At 40.1% G+C, this 15,954-nt stretch overlaps 1 protein-coding gene across 2 annotated transcripts in view; it reads left to right on the top strand.

Moving 5' to 3' along the window:
- Positions 1 to 15,954, top strand: part of KCNQ1 (potassium voltage-gated channel subfamily Q member 1) — a 329,005-nt gene that overhangs the window by 62,781 nt on the left and 250,270 nt on the right. For both annotated transcript variants that reach the window (XM_030950000.1, XM_030949999.1), the window contains exon 3: positions 15,317 to 15,443. In XM_030950000.1, the coding sequence (XP_030805860.1) occupies positions 15,317 to 15,443 (127 nt within the window). The remainder of the gene's footprint in view (positions 1 to 15,316; positions 15,444 to 15,954) is intronic.

Genomic DNA, 15,954 nt, shown 5'->3' with positions numbered 1-15,954 from the left:
CTGATGGAGTACAAGTCGAGACAACAGCTGGTAGCTACTATAAGCCCGGCTGCAGAGTGGATGGGAAAACCTGTCTCCATAGTAACAGAGCAGGCATTGCATGTGCTGCTCCTGCTAGATCTGGGGAGTAGCTGGCTAAAGACATCTGGTCAGTGTAGCCAATTCTCTGGGGAAATTAGCTCATTTCATCTGATAGTAACCACAGAAACTTTTGACTTGGTTTAATAGTATGATGCTGAACATGAGATAGAACCAACTGGTTCCGCAGTTTTGAAAGTCAAAGATTATCTAAGTACTCTAAGATAAATATTTTGGTAAGGAAGGCTATTGCTTGTGCTCATTACCCCACCTCCCGCTCTTCCCTGTGGCGATGTTTCTGTCTAATATGAGGTGATTCTTCAGTGTGGGGCGGGTTTTATGAATTCAAAGATAGTTTTCTCTTTCTAAATATTTACTTCTTCTGCTTACAAGAGCTCTTTTTATTATACAGTGAGCCATCTATGCCTTTCATCTTAGGGCAGGTCTATGTAGTGTGAGATAATGTCTGTGTTAACGCACTGTGGCCTGTACTCTAAAAAAAGTTCTCTCCCCATCCACAAAATCTTGGGTCAATTAACGCTTACACATTTTCAAAAGGAATATTCTGAACAGTTATGCAGCTACAAATAAACCTCAAAATAGCAGCTGAATATGTGTCAAAGTCTTGAGCTATTTAGCATCAATTAAACCAATTACAGATCATAATCTTGCATACAATACAGGAAAATTCCCAACTGATTTTTGTGGAACAAGTTCTGCCTCCAGTAGGCAGAGATTATATTGAGGATATGGTGGTTGGGTATGTTGGCTGTTGTTTTCCTGTTTACCATAAAATTTATCAGCTCATACTACAGCTCTGTGTAACATTCAGAAATTTGGAGGAAATTGAAGAATGGAAACTTTTTTCCATTTGCACATTAGGACATCATTGCATATTTTTCATATGCCAATAAATGATTGTAGTGGATCATAGCTTTTCTGGAATAATAATGCATGCAGAAAGTGTCTTTGCAGCAGCTCAAGAGAAGCGTCCTAATGTGTTGGGCACAGAGAAATGCTTCATCTTCCACCACCCCATCCACACCCACTATTGACACCCATTCCTGGTTACAAATATTTGAGCTCAGTGGGTTGTTGTGACCATCATGATCTAGAAAATGGAAATGTGTGGGCAGGCATGAACCGTATGTCTCTGTTTATGGAAGAGCAGCAGAGCTGTCAGTCTTTGAGAATCCCTACCCATGATTTCTGTTTGAGCACGTGGGGTTGAATGAGAGAAATGTGTTCAGCTCTGCTGGACGACAGCAGTAAATGATTTTATGGAGAATAAGAGCTGCTAGCTGCCATAGTTCTTAAGAAACATCTAAAGGACATCTAAAGGTCTTAACAGAAATCAAGAAATTATTATAATAAAGAAAGGGGCCTGAGCTTCCCCAATCAGACAAGTGCAGCAGATGTTCAAGGGCCCCAGGTGGGCTATATAGATGTTAATAAACCAGATGAGCTGAAATCAGTTAATGAAAGAAGTTTAATCAATCTGAGTTGATTCAAGAAGTGACTACCTGATGAACGCACGTACCTTATTGAATGAAGCTTCTTTGGTTTTCTTTGTCTGCTGAGCTCATGCTCTGATGAACCAAGAGTTACAGCTCTCTGTGGAGTTACACCATTGAAAGTGGGTGTCAGATTTTATTTTTCCCCAAATGCTTTTATTTCCTACCTGGAAACAGTCATGTAACAATGTGAAGCAGCATGTGGGTGAGTGGTGGTAAAGATGGCATGAAGGAAGGCTTTCCTTTTCCACTCTGGACTTCATACTGAATTTCATGGCAAATGAACTGTCCTTGAAACTGAAAACTTCCTGGTTTCAAAGTTTTAAATTTCTGTCTACAGGAATCAATAAGAAAAAATTCTACTTAATCAGGGAAAATTGATGATATTATTATCAAATTGATGATATTATTATCAAAGACTTACTGTGCGAGGGTGCTTTGTGGGTCTTGAGGTGGGTGGTTGTTTGCCTTTCTTCATTTTGTTTGCTTGTTTTTATGAAGCCAAATGGATTTGGCTGAAACTTGCAGTAAGTCTTCCTGAAGCTGGATGTTGATAAAAATTAGGGAGTTCCGGTCAGTGTGGTTATTAACATGAAATCTTTCCTCTCAGAGTATAGAGAGGGTATTTCTTTTCCACTGGGTTCCTTATTTTCACAACATTTTCAGGAAGCTTAAATCTCTTCTGACATTCTGGTCTTCTGATCTGTCCAGATCAACTCATGGATTTGGGAGTTTTAAGAGGGAAACCGGAGGTAGACAAGGTAATCACGTGGACCTCTCTTAGGGAGGGCAGCCTAAAAATAGAGAACCCACACAAACATCTCTCTCAAGTGAGAACTGGTAGTAAATTTCCTCTGCTTTTTATACTGTTGCTCCAAGCTGAGTTCAAAGCAGTTCTTCTAGGCTGACTGGGTTTTTTTGCAGCTTTTAGCTATTAGTTAGGTTAGGTAGTATAAGACAGTCATAAATGCTGTCCCTTCATGGAAAAGGGTGTAGGTACTCCTGAAATCATAGCTGCTTACATCTCAGTGTGCCTAGGGCACTTGACATAATTTCCCTTTGTACATCCCTATTTCTCTCCCTTAACTGGAGAAAAAGGCTTTTTCAACTTGTTCAAGTACTTGGAGTTTGCAGTCCCCATGAGGTCACTTTCTAGCCTGGCAGTTCATGCTAATTTAGTTAATCAGTAGAAATAGTAATGTTGTTTGTATGATTGTTTCATACTTAAAAACATGCTTGAAAACACATCACATGTGGTTGTAGAGGTTTTTAAGAGTTTAGCTGGTGTTTGGAATATGGTACGATTGCATTTCTGATGCCTGGCTACATGCTGGCGTTTTGTTCTGTGTTTTCCTTTCAGGAAGCATCAATTGTTGATTATGTGCCTCAGTACTCAGATATCAGTGGTGTAAGGGTGTAATCTTCCCTTCTCAACGGCTTGGTTCAACTGTGCTTGTCTGTTACAGATTGCGGCTTGGCTTCAGTGGTCATCCTGTTGACGTGAATCAGAATATTCCAAAATAAATTGTTGTAGAGTGAAGAGGTGTCAGAAATCAGATCTGTGTATGTACCATGGGCAGCTTAGTGTTAAAGCCTCATGACTGAAGTCTAATCCCAAACCAAAATGTCAGAAGTATTCTTCCTGCCAAAACTCTGAATAGCTTCTTTTATCATTGGGTGCTATGATTGTGTTGGCTCACAGGCAGAGTCGCACAGTGTACTGAGCAGCAGTAAAGAGGGACAACCTGAGCAAAAGAAGAGCTTCTCAGCTCCTGAAGAGGAATGAATAGTTCAGTGGGGTTCCTTTGAGCCTGTGTTCTGACTGAATTATCTTCATATTTATTTTAGCAGTAAAACAAGTTGAAGGTTGAAAAAAACACCCTGCTTTAAAGAGTAGAAAGAACCACAGAACACGAAGTGAAGTTAAAAGAACTCCTTGAATGTTGTTAAGGATTCCAGAAGTACTCTTTAATTGCTGCCAAAGCTAATGTGGCTGGAATTTCTGTGGAAAACATCAGTACAGTAGTCAGTACACAATTGCCTCCAGTTTGCAATAGATTCCCCTTCCCCAAGCTTATTCTCCCTGTTCTATATGTTAAAAAAAAAAAATCCTCATTCAATGTTACCCTTAACATTGAAACAAAGATGATTTCTTATAGCAGTGTGAGGAATTGCACAGTGGTAACTGCTTGGTGTTGCTCTAACTGATTGCTCATTCTACCGCCACCATTGTTTGCTGTAGTTTTAAAGCTAAAAAGTAATGTAATTCAATTCCTTAAGTCTGCAATTAATTCACAAAGTGTCTAAAAAGAGGGCTTTCTTAGTGTTTTTCAGAGTAAATTAGCGCCCAAGACGAACGTAGTCTATGTTCATAGCACGAAATACCCATTACTATTACTCAAAGGGTGTGAAACCGCATAAAGGATTGCTAGAGAGTTTCTACTGCATCTAGAGCACCGTAAAGCTTGATGTTTGAATAGGCACAGCATTTCTGGCTCTATCAGTGTGCCATTTGGGACAAGTAATGTGGTACATGATAGAAGAGTTCTCTGATGTAACATGCTAAGGGCAGATTTCTAATGAGGAAAGCTTTATTGTTGGGCTTACTAAAAATATGCACTCATGTCATCAGCTTTGCTATCCCAAGTGCAATAGCTTATAAATATTCAAGTTCCCAGTTATGGCACACAGCTGTAAAGTACTTTGCATATCTAGTAGGTTTCCTTTGGCCATCCAGTTGATGAGGAAATGCACATTGTACACAAAACAGTTCCCTTTTTAGTGTAATGTAATTGTTATGAATTAAACCTTGAACAAATACTAGCAATTGACAAAGTTAAATGTGAATGTGTTATGTGTTGGGGAAAGGGGAAGAACGAGGTTGTCATTAAAGTCATTTTTAGCAGAGCTGTTTGAGCTTTACATGCACTCTTCATGTGTCAGTGTTTCGAAGTTGTGCATCAGGACAGCCCCTCTCCTTCCTCTCACTTCGTTTTAGAAAATAACTTTGCCTGTAATTATTTATTTTGCGTACTGAGAAAATATAGCTATAAAAGAATTTTTTACAGCGGAAAAAACATTATAACCTCTCAGTAATGGTGTGATGCGAAGAATATCACGTGTTTCAGTTACCACTCACACAGAGTGGTGGTTTGTGTCCTGAGTTAGTAAATATTGAGTTTGGGTATGTTTAAAGAAAGGACTCGCCTTTCTTTAGTATAACCTCTTGCTTCACTTCTGTAAGACAACTGCTACAAGTGTGAGTTTTCCCTAGTTCCATTGTTGCTGAACACATGTATTTTTGTGTGGGATGAGCGTTTTTGGTTCCAGTGGGTAATCTTGGCTCTTTGATTTGTGAGTACGGCCTTTGGTGTCCAGATTAGACTTAAGGTTTTTTTGTTGATATCACATCTAACATCTAATGGGGTCTTGAGAGGCTTAAGCAGGACAGATATTCAAAAATCAGCTTTTTAAAAGTAAGTATGGGAAACTGCAAAGATGTAAAGCGTAAGGCTAAAACATTGGATGATCTTTTGACATTAAAAAGATCCTAACCACAAAACAAGAAAAGTTTTATAATTATTGACAGAATTCATCTAACTGTGGAGTAAGACTGACATTTCCTTCATCACTTGCTGGGAAAAATTCTTTGGAAAATGTGAGTTTACAAAGATGTTTATTTTAATCACTAATTTAAGCAACACTAAATCTCAGATCAGAGATAAGGGCCTAGAAAATTCTGCTGTCCCTCAAAAAATCCTTCAATGAATCACCTGGAAGTACAGTTCACATAAAGAGCAGCTGTTCCTCAAATGCCTTGAGAAAAATGAGTGCAACAATATGAAGTTCTGTTCTACTGCTACCAGTTGGGCATTCTGATGTGTTAATGCATTTATAATGCATCACCAATGCTTTGGTTCTTCTAATAGTGTGTATTTTAAAGTGTACTCTAAGTTTGGTCTTCAGTGCCCAATGCTCCAGCACAGAAGAGGCTCATCTGTCTCTAAACCCTGCTCCTTGTGCCCATTACTTTAAGTTACAATTGTTTTTAGCTCTTCAATTACTGCTCTGCTGGGGGAATTCTTCTGCTCGTGTGACTTTTGCTTGGTATTGTGCAGAGTCTTGAGTTTATTCTTGACATGTCCAAGGCATTGCTTTTACAAGGTCCCTCCTTTTCCAAAGAGCTTTAGAGTACAGTGTTGCCGAATTCTGCCAAATACCAGCTTGGTGATTTGTTTGTTTCGTTTTTTGATTTGTTTTGTTTCCTTCAAAATTCATTCCATATAATGCCCATTAGCTTCCTGAGGTATTTGATGTCTTGAAGCTCAGACCAGCTGCTACTGAGAAGGCTGTGGCTTTTTAAAGAATTTTTTTTCTTCCAGCAATGAATAGTGCACTTGTCCTTTATTTGTAAAGGGAGCAGAGGAAAGGTGATAGTGAGTGAGTGGAGTTTCACAGAGCTGCACTTCTCCTTTACTAACTTTGAATTCTGCAAAGAGCTGCCTCTGCACCATTTATTTATGTTGGACCCAAAACTGATAGAAACATGAATTCTTATAAAAATATAAGTCTTTGCACATAACGGTAGCTTGGTTAATGGGGTACGCAACTTCAGAGAGATCTGGCTTCTATCTTCATTTTGCAAATGTAGGTTTAGTTTGGTCTCTTTGGAACACTATCAAAGCCCTGGAGAGAGTTTGCACAGTGCTGGCCGTGTGCTTTGGTTGGTATAAATTAAGTTCCCATTTCGGAATGCTCTAATCCTGATGCGCTGAATGATAGCCACAACTGTTCTGCGCTTGCTGGCTGGAAGGGGCGCAGGAAATTGGCACCAGGAGGAAGGTACTTGCCTTCAGTATGTGAAATGTATTTGCCACTTAGCTGAAAATGCTGACTTTGTTGCCTTCATTTACGTTTATTTTGCATGTCAAATAGCTCTCCTCTCCTTCACAAATTTTAGAGGCAACTGTAAAATGCTGACTGAATGGGCTGTGTACATATGGCATCTGAGAGGGTTTTTATTAGCTTAAACTAGCACATGTGTTTTCCTGTGAGGAGTATTAAGTGCCTGGACTGCAGGTTTAGTGTGTGACTGTTTTTGCAGCTGTGTGGAAGAGCATGATGTGTATTCCCTGGAGCAGGCCTGGGAGAGAGCTCAAGTATGTTGAGGCAAAAGCAGGTTGTGTTTATGGGAATGTCAAACAGAAATATGGCACTTGAACCCTTATCAGTGCTGAACCTGATGCTGGTAACTGGTGGCTGTCACCCAGTTGTGTGAAAGGATTTTGTTGCAGAACTTCATGTCTTTATACTGGAACTATGTCCTGCCAGACCAGACAAAAATTGTTTTCTTTTTTGCCTTTTTTTAATGTGGAAGAAGTTGAAATTAATGTTAGTTCCTTAAGATTTATTTCTTTTTAAACTCTTATTGAAGAGCTTGTTCATTGCTCAGGCCAGAAATCCTAGTTTTGGAGGATGAATTTTGGAAGCATGCTTCTTCTAGAAGAAGAGGATATCATGAGTAAATGTGGAATTAATGTCCTGATTTTGGTGACCTCTCACTCTTCTTACTTGTGGAAATTACATCACATCCCTAAAAGAAAAACCAAAAACCATATAAAGGAGAGCAGCAAGGCCAGAGCTGAGGATTCTGAAGCAAGGCTAGCACACAGGCTCATTCCATAACTAACTTCTTGGAGGGAGGACTGGGCCTCGGGGAGATATTTTGCCTGCACAAGAGAGTTAAGAAGTTAGAACTTCGTCAGAAAGAACTCCTCTTCTGCAAACTCTCTATCTGCTTTTGCAGGAGCAAGTTGTTGAAATAGGCCATAAATAATTAGCTCAGTGTGGAGGCTTCATGATGTCTCTGTGCATATCCACTGTACTTCCATCCACAGTGCTTCTTGTCTTGAAGCATTTGTGTGAGTGGTAAGTAGCGGGTTTTCAAAACCACTGGAACAAAAATATTTTTTTATCAATGCTCCTTCTAATTTCAAATGTGTTGATGCTTCCTGGATGCTATTACAATGTGGCCTCAACAAAAAAAAGTACATTATGTCTGAAACCACTAGGTTTCAGGTGCTGCTGCTATCAAATTTTATGGCAGGTGACCAGAACTTGACCATTGCGTCTTAAAGGTGCCATCTACCCTTATATTCCCTTTTAGATGTACAAAGTGGAGCTACTGCAAGTTAAGCTAGGCAGATCATGGCCAAATTCTTCCTTTTGTTTGACTCTGCTTACAGATAACAGATGCTGTGCAATATTTATTTTCTCTTAGAATGGAGTAGTGTTGTAAAGTGATAATCTAAGGGTATAAAGGAAATATGCCTTGCTGGGAGTCACAGTGGCTTTTATTGCCCTGTACTTTGTAGCTGGAAAACAACAGGCATACAGTCTCTTCCCAAAGTCCCTCAATAAATTCCATGTTGGCCGTGGAGCAAAGGCAAGACTTATGAGCTGCTTGGTGTAGGGCATGGTGGGTATGAAGTAGCTTTTTAAAAAAGGAGTGAGAAAGGTTGTTTAATAAAAAAGCATGCAACAAGATATTTGACAGGATGAAAATGCTCAGATCAAGGAAAGTAGCCACTGTGTAAATAGTGTTATTATGACAGTTCTCTGTAACACGGAAATACAGACTTGCTTGGCTTACACTGATTTTTTTAAATAGTCTGTAGCAGTTCCTTCTACTTGTATTAGCATATTGTATGTACTAATGAATGAGTTTGCATATTTGTGAACTGTGTTCATGTGTGCTTCATCTGAAGTGTAGGTGAATAGTTCCTTTGAATTCAGTAAGATATAAAATTAAGCATATGCTGCACTGGGTAGAAGCCAGAGCATTTTTCAAAGAGAGGGTCCTGAATGAATTCCTTCTAGAGACTTTTATGAAGCCCTGAATAAGAGGTTCATGAAATAAACAGAAAGGAATAGGGATTTTAATAATTTTTGTATCAGGGTTAGCATGTTGACACTTTCTGTCTCTTGCCAGCTACTTTGGGTTTGAAGTCTACTTCTAGAGCATACTTTGTTATGGGGGAGAGCTGCACATTAAAACGAGTTCTGTAGAATAAATGTGCAAGCCCAGCTTAATTCACGTCTGCAAATTCCTGGTGGATATCATCAGCAGCCACGTTCAAAAGCTAAAGACAACTGCATTATGAAGAGACTTGTGCAGGGGTGATGGTGTGGAAAGCTGTTGTAAGGCAGCCGTGCTCCAAGCCCGTGCCTTCAGATGCAGAGTTACACCACTGACATCTGACGCCTTTTGGGGCTGGTGGAAAAATTCCAATTGCCAGCATTTGGGTTTGGTGAAAACTCTAGTGAGAAGAGAGTGAAGGAAATCAGCGAAAGGCTTTTTAAATACACCTAAAGGAGTTAGGTGCCTGACTCCTATTGAAATTCAATAGGATTTAGTTGCTTGGAGCTTTTGGAAAAAATTCAACCCAAAATTGCAGGCCTGAAGTATTGTTTAATGGTCCCAGTGCTATTGTTCTGTGCTCTCAGCACCGATTAAGGGAAAATAAAAAAGCTTCGTCACAGTCAACTGTTCTAGCTCTGTCTCCTAGTAAGCATCCCTTTTTTTCAGAACATGAACACTTATGGAAGCATTATTTCATCTTAATTCAAAACATAATAAGGGAGCTTTAATGATGTCCAGTAACTTGGGATTAATTATGGGCCTCTGAAGGTGGAAATCTAATACTGATATCATGGTTTTGGTTTTCTGTAGCCTGTTTAATCATTTGGTGCCCAATTTGCTAGATAAAGAATTTTAGCAAATGAAACCAGTCTTTTGAAAGAAAGGAACAACCGAGGGTGTTGGCTTTAACCATTTTTTAAAAACTTAGCATCATTTGTTTTCCTCTGAAAAGATGTAATTTACAAGCTCTTTGGAAGTGAGGAGGTTAAGTAGGGGAGAGAAAAATCTCCAGTCCTAAATAGTGGTTTGAGACTTTCTGTTGCTCAGTAAGTGTTTATATATACGAGAAACCATTTGTCTTTCTATTTTTGATCTTTGTACTTCGTCAAGTTGGGATATTTACTTTATTGAGTCTTTGTGTGCTTGCCTAGGCCGTATGATTTTGCTGTTCTATGTATCTTAGAAAGCACAGTACAGCTTTCAGGAAAAAAAATCCTGCCTTTCTCAATAGAACAAAGAGGGGCCTCTCTGTACAAAGTGGGTGAGATTGGAAGAAACAGTTGCCTTTGCTGCTGTTAATTTGCATACCCTGCTCGGGCTGTACAGAAGTGCTGTCTGAAGCATTTTGCAAGCCCCGATGTGTCACACCTGAACAGCGTGCTGAGAAGTGGGCTCCAGCTCTCTCGGAATTGCCACACAGGCTGTAGCATTTGGGTTTTGTGTAAATGCAACCTATTGCCACAAAGAGGATCAGAAGGCTGCAGCACCTCTCCTGTGAAGGCGAGACTGGGAGCTGGGATTGTTCAGCGTGGAGAAGAGAAAGCTCTGGGAAGACCTTAGAGCATCTTCCTGTACCTAAAGGGGGCTGCAAGAAACCTGGAGAGGGCTTTCTGCAAGAGGGTGGGACAAGGGGGAATGGCTTCAAACTGAAAGGCACAGGTTTAGATCAGATATTAGGAATAAATTCTTTACTGTGAAGGTGGTGAGGCACTGGAACAGTTTGCCCGGAGGAGTTGTGGATTCTCTATCCCTGGAAGTGTTCAAGGCCAGGTTGGATGGGGCTTTGAGCAACCTGGTCTAGTGGAAAGTTCCATGGCAGGGGTGTTGGAGCTAGGTGATCTTTAAGGTTCATTCCAACTCAAACTGTTCTAAGAGTCTGTGATTGCTCTATATGAGAGACATGCCCCTGCTTTTTTTTTTTTTTTGACCTTTGAGGAGTAGAGAGATGCTGTATCCCTGCTTGTTAAGATGCTCAGCCTGGTTGTTGTCCAATCCAGCTACACGGCCCTTGATGGATGGCAAGTGTCCTGTTTGTCACTTCAGCAGATCTATTGTCCCCTCTCTTGGCTCCTTCAGAGACTTGCTTGTCATGACTTCTGAAAAAAGCTTGTGGCAGTGTCCTTGCTCCAGTATTGCTGCCTGAGACTGTGAGGAGGTTCCACTTCTCTGTAGCAGCAATATTCTATTGTCTTGGCTAAAAAATAGGTTTCAGTGCAAGTAGTGCCACAGGAATCTTAGAGCTGAAGCAATGGTTGTTGGCATGCAATCCCTACATAAGCTACACAAGGGATTATTTAATTGTTTAAAGAAATCTGTGGGAACTCTATCATCCTTGAAGCCAGATTTGATAAAATTGTGGGAATAATGTGATTTATCTTTCCTATGAGGGTAATGTAATAGAGCTTAAGATATTGCAGATATGGGTAAAAATTGTATTCCCAATGAAATGTTGAGATGGGAGGAAATTCTTCAGTACAAGAAATGTGTACTTATGAGTCTTAAAGCTGTCTCCCTCACCAATGCTTCTTGTCTTCCTGTGCCTGTCATCTCTCCTTCCTCTTAGGGCAGACACCTCTATGGGAGATGGAATAAGCTATATGTAGTCTTCAGTTTTGGGTATTCTGTAGCCAGTCAGAATAACATAATGGTATGCATTGCCTCCTTCCTCCTAGAGCATGTGTTTTACCTCTCTTGCATTTATGGAGGGCATTGAAAAAAGTCTAGGGACTGAGTAAAGAGATTTTTGTTTGTAATAGATTTCAGATGACCTCATCTAGCCCTCCTACATCAAATGGTTGCCTGGATGTCTGTGATGCTCCATGACTAGTTATAGTTTTGAGGTCTACAGGCAGAGCCTCAGGCAATATATTCTCTATACAAATGCATTCTTAGCCTCCAGAGTCAATCTCTGTATCTGTTAAATAGCTGTTGTTGTGGTGTCATGATTGTTTGTGTTTTTTTCCTCTCAAGTTACTAATCTAATAGCTTAAAGCCATTTATTTCAGTTAAGTGTTAGGGCCCTGTCATTTCTTTTGGAGTTGCTACTGTACTTTATTTCACAATGCAGGTATTGGATGTCTCCCATCAGAGGATTGTAGCTCTTTTAGTACAGTGGGGATTGAGAAGTAAAGGAAGGGCTTTTCCAGATGCATTTATTAGCAAAATACCCTGGGAACTCTGGAGGTGTGGACTGTACTAGCAGATAGCATGAGTATAATTGTCAGGCAACTGTGTTTGTATTGATCCTGCCTAAGTTCCTTCATTGGATGGTGAGAGCTGTACTGTAACCAGATGATTAAGCTATGCCATATTTTACTTGGCTGTGCTGGGATTATGTGGCTGAGAAGGCATGAATATGGCACAAGGCATACCTAGGCTGAACAGGAAGGATGGCAGAAGTGGGGATGCCATGTGGAAATCAATAATTAAAGGAAAAAAAAGTATTTTCTCTTGAGACAGCCCCTGTATGCCCATAGTGTGAATGTACGTGGCTGTCACATCTTGGAGGGCTCCTTATACCATGTAAGTTTTTAATGTCAGTGTTGCATTTCTGTTTTCACCTTGTAGAAAGAAGATGTCTGTTATATTACATAGGATTGAATGGGTCCTTGCACAGTGTAGTACTTGTGTGTATGTAATTTTAAGCAAGAAAACTCCTTGACTGAGCTTTAATTTCCATGTTCACTCATGTTTTTCAGGCAGTTATTGTCTTCTAGTGCATGTAAATTTCATGTTAAATTGGTAATCAGAAAAATACAGGGAATGTTTCAGTACCTCAAGGGAAAATAACTGATGTACTTTTTTTTTTTTTTAATAGTCTACAAGTTTCTGGGCACTAATATAAGAGCCCAGAGACAGAAATTCATCAGCCTCCCCCACCCCCAGGAGACTACTTATTAGATTTATGCAACACAAGATATTAAAAACACTTTTGTCTGTCACAGAGCCACGGGCAGGGGAGGGGGTATTTGCCAGTTGCTAATGGATACCTGGCGTTTTTGTGTATGACCATGAAGAACAACTTGTGCACTTTCACCCCCGATGTTCCCTGAATAACTTGGGTCTCATTTAGGTCAATAAGCCTTTATCAAAACGTCAGGAGTGAAAAATGTGTCTTGGTGTAAGCCGACTGGTCGTTCCCTGCAGTCAGCGGACTCTATAGGACAATCAGTGTTCTCTGCGCTTGTCTGCATGTCACGCAAAGAGCTGGGTGACAGTAACCATTGAGTGCGTGTCTGTCCCATTGTCTTTGGGACAGCCCCCATTTGCATACTTGCCGGTGTGCCTGTTAGCCAATGAACCATGGAGGGCTTTAGGAAGCATACACAGCTCCCATGCAAATTCTCTGCGTGGGGAACGCTCGCTCCTTTACGGCACAATCCGCGCTTTCTCTTCCTGCCTTCCTCCTGTAAAACTGAAACTGTGATCCTGAGAGTCCGCAGTGCTGTTTGTGGGTCCATTGTGATAAAACGTTAACTTTTTCTCTGGCTTTTTCTTTGCTTACTAGGGTAACCTTTTCCCCTTCTTTCACTTTTAGCAATTGCTTTTGGGGGTATCTGAATGGTATTATCTGTGCTATCACACATGATGTGAAGCCTTATATATCTATATCTATCCTTATATACCCTTATATATCCCTTCCTACCCCTTCCTCCAATGAGCTATTTTGAATGAAGGGCAGCTTTTGCTTCCTATGTGGTTGGAATTGTCTTTTGTAAAGGGAATTTCCTCCATGGTAGTGGTGAAGGGAATTGTACTAGTCCTCTGCAAAAGGAAGAGCACTTGGATATTAGGGTTTATTGACTGGGTCTGTGAAAGGAATACAGTCATCTGATCAGAGAAGATGCTCCTCTGATCCTCTAATTTCTGTGACAAATCCACAGGACCTCATGTCAAGCAGAACTCATAATTCTCCCATTCAGTTTTGATTCATAAGTGACATTAGATTGGACAAAGGGAGAGTTTCATTGGAAGACACAGGGTTTCCTTAAAGTATCTGGTGCAGCTGCTGTTTCTTTCAATTTATGATATTCATTATGTCTTTAACTTATTGGAAAATATCTAACAATAGTTCAGTTTTAAAGTAAAAAAAAAAATGGTGGAGGGTTCTGGTGGATCCTTTCAGAAGGAAGGAAGGAAGCTCCTTTCAGAAGGAAGCTCTAGAAGAGATTCTTGGCTGGATTGAAGATCTTGTTCATTACAACCAATGCTCTTGATAGTTCTATTATATCTTAAAAATCTACCTTGAATACAAGTGACTATAAACAATTGTGATAGCTGTCCTACTGCATCTGACATCTTGCATAGGTTATGACACATCAAAACTAAGGGAAAGAGCCCTGGCTCATGTTCTACCAGCTCGGCTAGAAATGTCAGAAAGTTGAACTTCAACACTTTCTTGCCCTGAGATGAACAGGGTTTTTATGCCATCAAGATGTTTTAGAGCTACAAAAATATTATGGCAAAGTCAACTGATGCCTAACCTTTTCCCCATTATTTTTACTGTGTACAGCCATATTATTTTGCTCAGTATTCAGGGTAATGTCCCATGCATTTTTGAAGGTGATAATGATTCCTATTCTTCTTAACTAAACTAGGGCTGTGTCCTGGCTGTTTCAGTCAATTAAGAAAACCATAGGTACCACCTTGAGTCCTGTTTGCCAATTTGTTATGCAAAACAGCAGTGAACCCTGCAGACATGTGCGAGGGAGGGGTAGAATGTTCAACAGCACATTGTGTTCTCTGCAGTTGCTCTTTATGTGAAATCACACTTTGAAATAAGGGGCTCATTCTCTTAACCTGCACTAACCTGTGTGACTGTGACATGTTGAGACTGGTTTCTCAGCTGCACTCTTACTTTATGCCATGTGTTGTGTGTTTTCAATGACAAGCCACCCTTACCATTTCAATAAGTAGATTTTGTTGGCTCTGATGGAAAATGTGACCATTTATTAATTGAGTTGGCCAATAAGGGAGGATTGTAGCTCCCTGATACACAAGGAAATGATGCTGGGTATGCCATGCTTATCTGGTCTGTGGAAAGCCCGAGGTTTACCTGCACATTGATGATGTTCCAAATAGGACCTAGCTGTACCTCTGTCCAGTCAGCAAGAATATCAGGTGTCTTTGACGTCTGTCACCTTGGAGGCATTTCCAGAGTCATACCTTAGTATAGGTGAGTGTTTATAAGTAGCTTGGTACCAGCAGTGCTGCAGGACTAGATCTCTGTTTCTGCTGAAGTCCCTAAATGCTGACAAGAGGATGGGAAAGGTGTGTTAGCTCACTTTGTCTAGAGTGTACCTAGAGATGGACATATTGGTGATGGATGCTAGAAACCTTTTTTCAATCTATGTGAGCTTAAAGAGAGACTGAAAAAGTATAAATAAGGGGGAAGTTAAGCTGATCTGGTAGATGGTACATGAAGCACACCTCTTCCAGAAATTAAATCAACTGGCAAAATGCTCATCTTCTAAATACAGACTCTGCTTGTTTGCTTTGGCTCAGTCAAGAAATCTTTTGTTTGAATTAGACCAAGTGAATTGCACAGAATGGTTTTCAGTTTTAGTACATGTAGACAAGCCAAACTGCATGCAATCAAAGTATTTAGTTTTGCTCCTAATATTTTTTTTCTCTATTCTTACAGGTGTTTCTGTTTTACTTCAGATAATTTTTGGTATAGTTGATAGATTTGTCACCTTCCTAATGTTACATTTTATTTATTTCTTTCTAATACCTTCTGAAAAGAGATGAAAGACATGTATGGAGTAAAAAATTAACCTAGTTCCCCGTGTGTTTCTTGTAGGAAATTGTATTAGTGGTGTTCTTTGGAACAGAGTATGTGGTTCGGCTATGGTCAGCAGGATGCCGCAGTAAATACGTTGGAGTATGGGGAAGGCTTCGTTTTGCTAGGAAGCCTATTTCAATCATTGGTGAGTATGCAAAGCTTGCAAAGTCAATGTAAACAGTTAGTAAAACTTGCCCTAAAGGCTTTTAGAAGTTGAACTTCTGTAGCAGTTGAAGCCAAGTTAGAGCTGGAGCTCCTGTCATTAGTGTGAATGCAGATCTGAATTTCCTTTCAGGAACTCATGGTACTGTCATTTGAGAACAAATGTAGCTTGGTTTGTTTTTCCAAAAGAGCAGAGTGTTTTCTTTTCAGAAATGATCTTAAGCTTTGCCAGGAATAAGTCTTGGCCGTAGTCCTGTCTCCTGTGACCTGAGGATCCCAGATACTGTACAAGAGCCCCAAATATATTTTTTCAAAGATACTGGGCAGCCTTTTTTTTTCTCCCCTCAGAAGCCATTTGGCTAGTTTATTATGAGTTTATTTTGCACTCTAATTGAGCTGTGTGTCACATGGTAGAGTGCAATAGATGCACTGCAGTTGCTTTGTTTATCAGTTGAATTAAAATACGAATTTTCAGTGATGCATTTGGAGCTGGA

Source organism: Camarhynchus parvulus, chromosome 5 (genome assembly GCF_901933205.1).
Source record: "Camarhynchus parvulus chromosome 5, STF_HiC, whole genome shotgun sequence".
NCBI classification, from domain to species: domain Eukaryota; kingdom Metazoa; phylum Chordata; class Aves; order Passeriformes; family Thraupidae; genus Camarhynchus; species Camarhynchus parvulus.
Note: the sequence above shows the minus strand (reverse complement) of the source record. Positions and strands in the feature narration are given on the sequence as shown.